Source organism: Daucus carota, chromosome 1, assembly GCF_001625215.2.
Source record: "Daucus carota subsp. sativus chromosome 1, DH1 v3.0, whole genome shotgun sequence".
Classification (NCBI taxonomy): domain Eukaryota; kingdom Viridiplantae; phylum Streptophyta; class Magnoliopsida; order Apiales; family Apiaceae; genus Daucus; species Daucus carota.
The window spans coordinates 3,696,712-3,710,171 of record NC_030381.2 but is presented as its reverse complement, the minus strand read 5'-3'; the positions used below and the strand labels follow the sequence as shown (position 1 = coordinate 3,710,171).

Here is a 13,460-nt window from a genome sequence, read left to right as displayed (position 1 = left end):
TTAGTTAATGATTATTACTAATGTGATTGGAAATACTTAATATTTGTTTATATCTTTTTGTAAATGAAATTGAAAAAAAATTTGTAATCAAATGAATTTTTAAGTAAGATCAAAATGTTGCATTTTATAATCTTAAAATTGTATAAATATAATATTATTTTTTAGTGATATTGCAAAAAAAAAACCGGAGCCGTATTAATTAATGCTCAGACCTTGAGATGTTGATAGCAATGAGAATTCATTTTACGCAATACATAAATGATATAAACAACTTATTTTTATTATTAAAATAATATAGATAAAAATAAAGTTTTTTATACTATATTTTTACAAATTCAACCCATGTATCTATGCTCAGAAGGGGGCACTAAATTTAATTTACCAACTAAAAAATACTGTAAAATAACAATTGTGTTTTTTGTTATACCGAAATTAGGGTTTGGCGCGCTCCAGAGAGCTACTAGCCAAGAAAATCGAAGTGGGCTGCCTCTAATTTGCAAGAAAAGCTTCAAAGGTTTGATCTTTTTGCTATTCAAGAACCCCTTTTGTTAAATTACACAATGCTTTGTTATTTATACAAAAATGTGCTCAAGAACTGTGTTAATGCATCTTTGAAAACACGCCCTTTGTGCTCTTACTCAGAGAAGGTGAGAGCTGATATAATTGCGAGAAAGTATAGATCTTTTGAGTCTATTTTTAAGAGTTATGGGTTTAGTGAAACTCAAGTTTATGTCCTTTTAAGCAAGAGGCCATCACTTTTGTATATGGACAAAGATGGGCATATAATACCCAAGTTGGAGTTTTTTAGGGAAAAGGGGTTTTCGTCGTCTGATCTTTGTCATATACTTGGGTTAGACCCGGAGATTATGAGGCGTAATATGTATAATTTGATAATACCGTCTTTTGAGTTTTTGAGGAGTGTTTTGAAAGATGATGCTAGTGTGATTTATGCGGTTAGGAGGTGTACTTGGCTACTTAAGCTAGATTTAGGAAAATTTTTAAGGCCGAATATTGAATTGTTGCGAAGTTATGGAGTACCGAATGATAGGATTGCGGCAATGTTGAGGCTTCATCCGAGGGGAATGTTGCTGAATGCTGATGGGTTTAGAATGGTGGTTGAGGAAGTTACAGAAATGGGATTTGAGCCGGTAAAGAGTCAATTTGTTAAGGCATGTCAAGTAAAACTTGGATTGAGCGAAACAATGTGGAAGAGGAAATGGGATTGCTTTAAGAAGTGGGGTTGGTCAGATGATGAGATTCGTTCTGCTTTTATGAAGCAGCCTAGTATTATGGCAGTTTCGGAGAAGAAGGTAGAAAAGGTGATGGAATTTTTGGTTAACAAAATGAGATGGGAGATATCGAAGGTTGCATCTTGTCCTGCTGTTATTATGCATAGCTTGGAGAATTGGACTAAACCGCGGTGTTTGCTTATTCAATTTTTGTTGTCAAAAGGGGCGATAAAAAAGGACTTTCCCTTAAGTACAGTTATAGTATCAATTGAAAGTCGATTTGTAAAAAATTATGTGAAGAAATACTGTGCAGAATTTCCTGAAGTGCTAGAACTTTATGCAAGTTTAAGTTTACAGAAGAACACCCAAGCAGCAGGTCAAGTGAGTTTGTAATACTAGGGAGAAGATTCGTTGGTCTCGTCTGCCATAAGAAACCTGGCACTTGGCTGTGCAGTGTGCACAGATTGTATATATAACCCTCTTCTTTGTATGGAATATATTGTTCTTTTATGTCTATTAGAAGAGTTAATCATGACGAATAGCATGAACAATACGAACAAAGTTTGTGTACCTGGTTCGCATGCATTTGAAATAAAGGTTAATAGTTAATTTCTAATTTCGACATGGCTCCTTTACTCATTTGCAGAGCGCGAAAGGTAGTTGGGATGAAGTAAATTTTGAAAGATAGTCCTCCCCGCAGACCTTATCTGATAGTTACAGCTGTATAACTTCGTGGTTTTCATGCTGTTGAAGTTCGATGTTCAATCTGTTGTTTTATACTTTCTGCCTGTGCATTACCATGTTGATATAAATCCTCCTGATAAGGTGTTCAAAGAGTTCTTGATAGACACTTATAATGATTTAAAGTCTAAAAACTGCTTTGAAGTTGTGATGGTTGTCGATGAGGTCAATAGCTTCGATGGAGAACGTGGGCAACTATGTGGTGATCTGACTCCTCAAGGGAAATTTGAAGATATAGTTTCTAAATTTCCATCATGGGCTGCCATACCATTCTCAGATACAACATCTAGAAAGCGTCTAAAAAGTAGATTTGGTCACGTGGGCAAATTACGTAGCCCTGGGATGGTTCTCATTGATATTGCCCTTGATTCAACAGAAGGCTTGGTTTTGGACACTTTGTCTCACAAACTATTTCAGACTTATGGAACTGAGGCTTATCCTTTCAGCCATGACAGGTTTTCGACTCTGAAGGCCAAAGACAAAATGGCCTTTAGCCAACACTCCTTGAAAGAACTTCTAGGCTCCTCGGAACGTGATTTTGTCATCTCAAACAAAGGAGAGGAGGTATGAATGTAATTATTATTTAACACTTTAATTGATCCTTAACTGTTGGGAAAGTCAATCTCATTAGCAACAAGTTTCAAATCCAACTATCAAATATGGTTACAAAAAGGTTTGTGAGATCTTGAATTAGTATGTTGATCACTTGATCATTGGAAATAATTCTCTCTTTAAAGCATTCATTAATGTTTTTGGCCCTCTGGATTTTCTTTTCTTAATTATTTTTTGAATAAAAAGCTAAAATTTTAAAATCTGCTGCATGTAGTTTTGTTTTCATCACGTATACAATATATGTATGTGACTGATTAATATTGACACTTCTCATTTTCTTGATCCTAATAGAAAAGATTTACTGGTCAAACTACTCCATAGATTTAGCAATTATACATTCATACTACCTGTGTCTATGTGTGTGTTTATGACTTGTGCAGCTTGCCTCAGAGCCTCTCTCTTAGGCTCTATTATAGTCTAGCGCCTAGGCGCCCTCTTGCCTATAATAAAAATAAAAACGTGTGATTAGAACACTGCATTGATAACAGTTTAATGAATATTTTATTTTAAAAAGTATTGAGCATATTAAGAAGTGGATACACAGTATTTTGCCAAAATATCCAAATTGAATAATATTGATTAGTGTAGTCAATACTTTTTTATTTTTTATATCGTGCATGACATTGTGGTGGAGTAGAGTGGGATGTAGAGCAGTTTTGGAGGGTACTGGATGATGAGTGACTGAGGATATCTTTTGAAAAGAGGGTTGAGAGGCAAATAAATGATTACCTCAAATTTCATATAAGCTTATAGTCCTATCATTAACTGAGTGGGAAAAAAGTGACATCACGAAAATTACAGGGAGATATAGCAAAACAATTTTTCAGAATATAATTGGCTTTTAATCTATTTTTTTAACATAAGTTTTTTATAATGATCATGAAAACGAGTTTAAAGATGCGTCGGGAATTGATGCTGAAGTTCCCAACAGCTTAGGAATTAGAAGAAGTATTTTCCCTGTTTCGTTAATTATCCTATTGGACTATGTAATAACTTAGTTATTTCATTTGCACATTATCATTATGAATTTAGATAAACATCTAAATGATGCACTAAGATACTGCCTACTTTTGATGATAGATTCCTATTCACACTCTTAAAGATAAGGTGGTAGCCCTATATTTTTATGAAGAGCCTGATTGCCTTACAAAAAAATTAATGATGTATTATAATGAATTAAAAACGAAGAATCAAAACTTTGAGCTTGTGCTACTTTACCTGTCTGACACACATAAAACTACTGGTTCGACGAAAGAAAATTTCCAAAAAACTTTTGAGACTATGCCTTGGTTGGTGCTGCCGTTTAAAGACCCGGTCCTTAAGAAGTTGAAAAGGCTTTTTGGTTATCCTGATGGGGGGAGTTGCTTTGATGCCGGACCTTCTCTTGTTCTTGTTGGGCCTCGTAAAAATGTCATTGGTTGTGGCGATATCATTGAACCAGGTCCTGCCAGCATCTTTAGAGAATATTATGACGGAGATCTATTCTCGCGTGAGGAATTTGCCAAAATAGAGAGGGGGAGAGTCGGGGAACTGAAGTTGGAGATGTTATGTAGTCCAAATACCTTCTTCAAAAGTAAAGATGGGTCCCAGGTAAATATTTTAAAAGCTTGCGCTTTGTTAAAGCATATCCTATATTACTATAGGGGCTGTGATACCATGTGTCCATGTTGTTGTATGAATGACAACAATGCATTGATCTGTCAAATTACAACACAGGAGTTTAGTATATGTAGCCTATGCTTAAAGGCTAGAAAGAAAACTGATAAATTGTACTGATAGTTCATTTTGTAGCTAAATTTCGTTCTGGCCATTAGTTATGGGCTATATAATATTCTCCCAGATCGTAATTAAACAGATTAGTATATTATTTTCTGCTGTGCAACATCGCAATTCATGTAATGATACTATAGACTCTTTATTTACAAGCTCAATTGCCGACGCCCATTAGATGCTTGGTATTAGGTTGTAAAGAATTATATCATGCCTAATACCTGTAATTACTTTATCATTTATGTAGGTTCAATTTTCTCAACTTGCGGGGAAGAGAATCATATTTTTGTTTGAGGGTGATTATCCAGAATATGATGGTATATGTTTTCGAGGACCACTATATTCAGCGTATATGGATTCAAAGGGAACTGCTAATGAATTTGAAGTTATATATTTTCCCAATACCAAAGAAATAAATGACAAGAGGTTTGCAGATATGCCATGGTTGATTTCATGTCCAGTTGAGTTGTTACCCGGTGGGTCTGATATTCTTTCTTTTTATGGTAATAGCTACAACCGATATCATTCTTCTTTACTTCTTGCCTTTGGTCGAGATGGAAGCCTCGTTAGAAAGAACGATATGTCCGTGGTTCGGGGATTATTATTTTCCCTTTTACAGTGATGAAGTTGCTTCAGAGGCATTTGATATAGAGAATAGCGATTTCTGCTGGGGCTTTTGGGACACGCTTTATCAGGGTGTGCTGAAAAGCAGCACTCGTTTTAAATTTCTGAGTGCGAACCACCTCTTTTCTTTTTATTATTACAGAGTTTATTAGTAGCAGCATAGAATCTGTTCAGCACACCTCAAAACCTCCCTCCCTCTACGTATTGTATTGTCTGTATTGGACTTGTGAATGTGTCTCTCATCTCTATCATCAACTTTACATTTGATCACTTGGCTGTAGAGTTGAGGAAGTTACAAGATTAGATGGAATGTGTTTGTTAACTATTAATATTGTTTGTTAAACTTAGCAATGCCATCGGAATTCTCTTTCTTCAAAATTCTTTACAGGCATGAAGTCAAACAAACAAACGGAACTTTGCAATGTCTTTGACTTCATGACTGTAAAGAATGTTTTCTCATGGACTTCCATGATTGATGGATATGGAGAGAATGGAAATCCATCTGAAGTTTGTGAGCTTTTCAGCAGTATGCGAGGTAGTCATTGCATCAAGTGCACTTTATGCATTCCTTTAGCAGCTGCAGAAAGATGGGATACTGTTGGTGAGATTAGAAGTTGTGAAAGCAAGAGAGTATCCAAAGATACAGGCTTCAGTGGGTTTGGGGCTGATGTGCATTCAAGAAGTTGTTTTTTCTTTCTTTTTTTTTGAATTTATCACCAGGATATTAACATTCGTATATGGCTACTAAGAAACTATTATGTTGTGTTTGGCTGGGGTGAATAGAATGGAATGGAATGGAATGTAATGAGTACAAATAGAAGAAAATAATAGAGTGTAGGAGGGACGACTTTGAAAAAAAAATGAGTGAGTGTAAATTTTGTATGATATTTGGGTCGAAAATAGGTATGATAAAAATGGAGCCTTCCTTGAATGGAGGGTTTGAGTTCTTCGCAAAATGGAGTGTTTGAGCTCTGGTTAAGGATGATAGGAAAGGAATGGTGAAATGAATTAAATTATTATGCATTCAACTAAATTATAGTTCAAATCTCATTCGATTCTCTCCATTTTCATTCACCTCAACCAAACACAACATTAGTATATATATACATACTTACAAACTTACAAACTTTATGAGTTCAACACATATATAATTTGAATTCAACATTTTTTGTTGAACATGGTTAAAATTATGTTGGAGAAGTATATAAACTAAGTTTTTAATGTAAGAACTAAGTTAAACGTATTATATAACCAATATTTATGTTTCTACACCCTACCCAAACCCTAGAAGTATAGTTTAAGCATCTCTATAAATATATTCAACAAAATGATAATTAATGTTCTACATCCGATGTTGAACCTCAGTTACAAATGTGTTGAATGCACGATTTATTTATGCGTTATTTTTAAAAATTATGATGTTTTTTCAATAATTTTCAACATGGATACTATCTGTAACTAAGGATTAACACGTTGCGAGAATAAAAAAAATTCGAAAAAAAGTTTGTAAGTTTGTAGCTTAGAAAATTTTTTATTTGATCATATATATATATATATATATATATATATATATAGGCTCATGATCAAATAGAAACCACCCTTAAAATACAAACTAGAAACCAGTTTCCCTACCACTATTTATGACAATGGGTATCACTAATTTATTCTGCACTAATCACTGTTTTTATACAACATGTAAACAACGATTTTTATTATCAAAGTTGAGAAAATCTACTTATCTAAACTATTGATAATCGATTATAGATGATCAATTTCATCCGTAAGAAGGTTCTTGGCGGTAGGAAGCCGCAAGAGAAGTTGTATGATGATGGTAAGTAGTAGTTAGTTTTGTAAGTTATGATGTAAAGTGTATGTGACTATTGGTGATTATAGACAATAGTGGCAAGTCATAGAAACGTCTGGTAATGGTGGTAAGAGGTCTATTATTACAATTTGGGTGAAGATGATGGTCATATACGTTGCATATATGTGTATATATATTTATATTCGCGAGATATGCTATATATAAATTAGTGATATGTTATGTACAAATTAGTGATTTCTGTAGTTAAAAATAGTGATAAAAAACTGTACAGAAACTGATTTTTAGTTTTTAGGCTAATTTGGTTTCTATTGGAGTGTGTGTGTGTATATATATATATATATATATATATATTCCTCATATATATATATATATTGATGATTACTACACGAAATTCTGAAAAATTGTGTTCAAGTCTTGAAAAGGTCTGCATCAATTTACTTTAACCCACTCTACTTAGACTCGTCATAAAATATCAATCACACTCAAAAAAACTCATAGATTATTATCGATTTATTAAAATCGAATCAGATACATTTTTGTAAAATTCAAATTATATTCATATAATTTTATGATTGTAAAATACAATATTGATTTCGGATAAAAAGTACAGCAGTAGTTATCCAAAAAAGCAAGTCGTGTACTTAATAACTCACCATTAAAGAAAGAAAAACTAACCAATAACTCTGTTCTAAAAGTCGGTGATTAATCATGATTAATCACTGATTAATCCATGTTCTCTGCTCGCCGAATTGATTAAATCTCCGATTAATCACCGATCAATCCGATTAATCCCCGATCAATTCAATTAATCCCCGATTAATCTTTGTTCCGTAAGAGCATCTCCAACGGCGTTGGCTATAATCGTTGGCTAAATTGGACCTGTAAGACATTATGTAAAATTTGCTGAACCTGTAATACATTTTGCTTCAATGCTACTGGCTATATTGGTTGGCTATAATTTAAAACTAGTATGTTATTAATATTTTAAATTGTTAAAATAGAATATATCAGTTCAATATGGTAATAAATGATGTACAATCTTCCTACAGATTTTCTTACAGACCTGTAGAGGTTCGACAAATTTAGCCATCCATAGGAGGTTGGCTAAATTTATAGACAACAGGTGAGCATGGTTGGAGTTGAGATTTTGGAGCTGTTGGCTATTTTTTTTATTTTAAGTATGTCAACTCACTTTTTAGCCAATGACTTTAGATGGTCGGAGATGCTCTAACTTCACCGATTAAGTCCGATTCCCGCTTTTTTTTTACAACACTGGCCAATAACATTCATTTGCTGCTTAAAATGAGAGCCAAAACCAAAAAAAAACTATAGCAGTCACTACCCTCTTATTCATCATATATGAGAACTCAAACTACAAACATAGTGCCTGGTTCTCTTGATCATCAGCCTATTAATGAGTACCAGTCCTTGTCTCAGTTTAACGTTCCTTCATCTTTAGGTCGAAGCTTCAGTTTAAAGCTGTAACATCTTGCTTGTCTGTCAGGGGCCTTATGTCCTCGCTTGTCCATAGGTGAAAGCGGTTTTTAGCAGATTAAAGAACACTCTGGTGGGTCTTGATCTGTTCTTGTTTGTGTATTATTCTCCTCAACACGAAAGGCAGCCCAGAAGAGACTTACGTATCATCTGAACAAGCAGGTGGTAGAGCTGTAAGTGGAGTTTATAGTGAAGAGTCCGCGAGATTTTATGAGCCAGAAGTGTGGCGAATCTGGCATATCTCCGTCCCTGGCAAAGTAGACGACCCTATACCTCGATAGTATATGAATCCATCCACATTGACAGGCTGGTGTATACCTACATATATATATAAAGTTGTTTACTTGGCGTTTCATATGAAAATAATTTGTAAATAGTGGATTTCTCATTTCCCGTATCCTGGTAGGTAGAATGTTGAGAACTGGGAACAAGATTAGTAGATGGATGAATTTGAAGGCTTCATGTGTTGCAGTTGTACTATTTTGAATTTGTATTGCAGCAAGTAACTATAGTTCAGACAAGCAAACATTACAAAACTATGGCATCTGTTTTGACAGATGCAACAAAGCTCTTCAATCTTCACCTCTTGAAATAAGAGCAACTTCAGCAACTCGAAAGCCATGATGTCATAAGATGGCTGGGCAGAGGCATCATTTCTATCAAGTATCTTTTATAACTGCAGCAAACAAAACCCAAGTTTTCCTCCAAAGGATTTTAAACTCAGATTGTCTGTAGGCATAGCAGCTCTTATTGCCATAAAACTTAAGTAACTGTAACATTGTTTATATCAAGACTCACAAAAATTTAAACTGAACTTCAAGCTTTAACAGAATGAAAAACTTAACAGTTATATAGCTTTATCTAGAAGATAAGGTATGCCGGGAGGACTAATGGACTATCTTTCAAAATCTACTTCATCCCTACTACTTCATTCCTATAAGATCTTGTTTAAGAGCCCTGTTGGAGATGCTCTAAAGGAACCATGTCGAAATCAGAAATTATGGCTGTTATAGAAAACAAGAACGCATAATTATGATTAACTATTAACTTCCATTTCAAATGCACCCGAGCCAAGTACATATACTTTGTTGGTATTGTTCATGCTGATAGACAAAAAAAGAACAATCTTTTTAATACAAAGAAGACTGTGCACACTGCACAGCCAAGTGCCAGGTTTTTATTGGCAAACGGGACCAATGAATCTTCTCCCTAGCATTACAAACTCACTTGACCTGCTGCTTGGGTGTTCTTCTGTAAACTTAAACTTGCATACAATTCTAGCACTTCAGGAAATTCTGCACAGTATTTCTTTACATATTTTTCTACAAATTGACTTTCAACTGATACTATAACCGTAGTTAAGGCAAAGTCCTTTTTTACCGCCCCTTTTGACAATAAAAATTGAATAAGCAAACACCGTGGCTTAGTCCAGTTCTCGAAGCTATGCATAACAACATTAGGACAAGATGCAACCTTTAATATCTCCCATTTCATTTCGTTAACCAAAAAATCCATCACCTTTTCTACCTTCTTCTGCGAAACTGCCATAATATTAGGCTGCTTCATTAAAGCAGAATGAATCGCATTATCTGACCAACCCCACTTCTTAAAACAATCCCATTTCCTCTTCCACATTGCTTCGCTCAATCCAAATTTTACTTGACACGCGCTAATAAAATGACTTTTTACAGGATCAAATCCCATTTCCCAAACCTCTTCAACCACCATTTTAAACACATCAGCATTCTGCATCATTACCATCGGGTGAAACCTTAACATTCCCGCAATCCTATCATTTGGCACTCCATAACTTCGCAACAATTTAACATTCGGCCTTAAACTTTTTTCTAAATCTTGTGTAAGTAGCCAAGTACACTTCCTGATAAGGATCGTTTTAAACCATACACGTGCGCCAAACAAGAGAGCACAACTAGTACAAAACGACAAAATAGACCTCAGCCGTCCGCTGCCTCAGGCCGGGGGGCAAGAGTAACAAGTGCACCCGCCAGCCAGAGATGGGGGGCAAGGACAACAACACGTGGCATAGCGTGATAGAGTCACCTATAAATACAAGTCCTTGGAGAAAATAAGAGGTACGTGCTATTAACCCTGCTGAAACTAAAATATTCTAGAAAAGCTCCTGGACCTGATTGCCACGCCGGAGGTGCTTATCGGGCCCAACCCCCGACCGAGCATTGTTTTGCAGGTTCATCTTGCCGAGGATCATACCACCAGAGCAACAGCTGGACATCTGCAGATTTGGACTTATCATTTGGCGCGCCAGGAAGGGGGTGGTAGTAAGGAATATCCTCCCCTGACCTTCTCACGCGGTGGAAACAGAAGAAGACGAAAGTGACAACATGACGTCCGCAGAAATCCAGAACGAAAATGGCACCAAGAAAGGACAAGACCAAGAGAATCCCGAGCCGAGAAAAAGCCAACGACGACAGGAACAAAGCCTGGAAGCCACCGGGGAAAGCCGAGAGGCTCCCTCTAAAGAGCGCAACCACAGCCACATAACTCTGACAGGGCTGACACCCCGACAGGTCAAAGATCTCAGAGAAACGGTAGCGGAATTGAAAAACAAAAAGATACAGCGGGAGAGAGCGGCCGAGTCGCGACGAAATGAAGAAAAAGCGCCCTCGAACAAAGACCGAACTCATGCGGACAGTAGGGAAAGATCCATATTCTCTCGTTTAGGGTCTTCACAAAAAACTTCACACCCACGCCACGGAGGCGACCACCACAGAGAGGAAACATGGAAACGATGCAGGGAAAAAAGAGACGAAAAGAAAAAACAAGAAGAAGAAGAGCGACGAGAAGAAGAATATTATGAAAATAAAGAAAGAGAAAGAAAAAGGGCGAGAGAGGACAGAAGTGATCACAAGAAGAACCCAGAGACAGAATCCAGAGAGAACCTTCTCAAAACTATCGAAGATCTGAAAAAGCGGGTCGAAGGAGAAATAAACCCACTGGAAGGAAGCTCACCGTTCAGCAAAAAGCTAGAAGATGAGAAAAAACAACGGCATCTGAAGCATCCAAACCTAGACGCATACAGCGGGGAAGGAGACCCGGAAGATCACCTGAATCAGTTCGACCAGTTGAGCAAATTCTACGAATACAAGGATCTGACCAGCTGTCGTTTCTTCGCGACCAGCCTAAAAGGAAACGCGCAAAGATGGTTCAACAGAATACCCGCCAGGTCTATTGATTCGTGGGCCGATTTCAAGAGGCTGTTCCTCGCGAAGTTCCGAGCCAACAAGCCACACGAAATACATACGGTTTACCTAGAGTCTATCCGCCAAGGCGATCACGAAGACCTAGAAAACTACCTCAAGAGATTTAAACAAGCTGTCGATAAGGTCGAGGTGATCAATGAAACGGAGGCGCTCATACATCTGAGGCGAGGACTAAACCCTTTTGAATGCGAAAAATACATATGTGAATTGATGAGCCATAAGCCCGTCACGCTATCTAAAGCGTATGAGTTGGCATCTAAATTCATTACAGAATCCGAAGCAATGAGAGTCTTAAAGCAGACCAGGGCCCCACCAACGCAGCAACATCACCATTTTCAACGAGAAAGGATAACCTACCAACGGACACAAGAGCCAGCAAACAAATACAGTGAATCCACTACGACGATAAGGTCGGAAAACCCTGGAGAAAAGACAATCACTGTGCCCGTCGTAGATAAAACCCGATTAGCGCTACCCCCTCCGGGACCCCCAGAGAGAAGAGACAAGCGACCGGAACCAAACTTCACGGTTTTCAGCATGCCCAGGGAAGAAATACTCCGAGAAATCAAGGGCAAGCCATTCTTCATCCCTCCTGCCCCGATGTGGACAGAAGACGGAAATAGAGACGCCGGCAAACACTGCGATTACCACAACACACATGGGCATACCACGGAGAGCTGCAAGTCGTTAAAATATTTCCTTGAGCGCCTGCTGCGCCAAGGGCACATCAACCAATATTTGCCTCGGCAGATCATCGAACCAGGATACGCCAACCCGGCCGAGGGAACATCCGCAGGGAATCACAACGACAAGGGAAAAAACGTCATCAACGTTGTCATCGGAGGCATGCAGTCGCCCCCGCGACACGAGCAAGGAGAAATATACATGACCGAAGATGGCGCAAATCGCGAAGAAGCAATCATCTTCACAGGAAGAGACTGGGAGGGAAACACCCCGAACCGCACAGAAGCCTTGGTCATCAGTGTAGAAATCGGGAATAACCTCATCAGAAAGGTTCTCGTTGATAGCGGATCATCAGTTGACGTAGTCTTCACACACTGTTGGGATAGGATGAAAACCCAAGATCAAGAGCCCAAACCGTGCCCGCCAGACCAACCCCTATACGGTCTCGGACACAACGCCATACCTGTATCCGGCACAATTAAAGTTCCAGTCCGTTTTGGCACCTTCCCACAGACATTGATCAAGGAGACAAAGCTTCATATCGTCAACGCCCATTCAGCATACAACATGATTTTGGGAAGGCCAACACTAGCGGCCTTGGAGGCCATTATATCAATCACACACCTGAAAATGAAGTTTCCCACACCTGAAGGCATCGGCGAAGCGAAAGGAGATACTACGGCGGCGAGGGCCTGTTATGGGTCCGCTATGACGCTAGCCCAGTCGGACCCTGCCAATTGGAAAAAGCTGAAGGAGGTGGAGCGAAAAACAGAACAAAACAAAAGACGTCAGGAAGAACGAGTACGGGGAGACAAGAAAAGAAAAGAAATCCAAATAGTTGAAAGCGAGCAGGGCAACGACGGATACGATGAAAGTCAGAGGGTTGGCCCCGCTCTCAAAAAATGTCTTCTCAGAGACGACACCAAAGTAATAACTCCAGCAACGGCAACAGAAGAAATGGAACTCACCCCGGGGCAGCCAGATAGAAAGATTAACATCGGGACAGGGCTTGACTCAGTCTTAAAGGAAGGACTAACGAACCTATTGCGGGAATACGCTGATGTTTTTGCGTGGAGTCCTAAAGAAATGCCCGGCCTTGAAGAATCCATAGCCATGCACAAACTAAATGTGCACCCAAAAGCCAAACCAAAGGTACAAAAAAGACGCAACTTCGCCCCGGAGAGGCAGCGGGCAATTGACGAAGAAATCGACAAAATGCTGGAGGCCGACCTCATCTGCGAA

General features: G+C 38.1%; 3 protein-coding genes across 6 annotated transcripts in view; 1 reads left to right on the top strand and 2 right to left on the bottom strand.

The window, feature by feature from the left end:
* Nucleotides 1–13,460, bottom strand: part of LOC108209512 (serine hydroxymethyltransferase 3, chloroplastic) — a 61,446-nt gene that overhangs the window by 38,002 nt on the left and 9,984 nt on the right. The gene's annotated exons all lie outside the window — the stretch shown is intronic.
* Nucleotides 378–5,305, top strand: LOC108205122 (probable nucleoredoxin 1). Of its 4 annotated transcripts, none has more exons than XR_010290460.1 (3): nucleotides 378–514; nucleotides 1,876–4,172; nucleotides 4,600–5,305. XR_010290460.1 is itself a non-coding variant. In XM_017374925.2 (3 exons), exons 1-3 carry the CDS (start codon nucleotides 3,741–3,743, stop codon nucleotides 4,972–4,974), a joined length of 723 nt encoding a protein of 240 aa, XP_017230414.1. In that variant the 5' UTR covers nucleotides 1,619–3,740; the 3' UTR covers nucleotides 4,975–5,305. The 4 variants fall into 4 exon arrangements, 1 of the variants encoding a protein (XP_017230414.1); XR_010290459.1 differs by having other exon boundaries at nucleotides 388–4,172; nucleotides 4,600–4,778; nucleotides 4,863–5,305; XM_017374925.2 differs by lacking the exon at nucleotides 378–514 and having other exon boundaries at nucleotides 1,619–4,172; nucleotides 4,600–4,778; nucleotides 4,863–5,305.
* LOC108216257 (uncharacterized) lies at nucleotides 9,511–10,056 on the bottom strand. The gene has a single exon (XM_017388971.1). It carries the CDS (start codon nucleotides 10,054–10,056, stop codon nucleotides 9,511–9,513), a length of 546 nt encoding a protein of 181 aa, XP_017244460.1.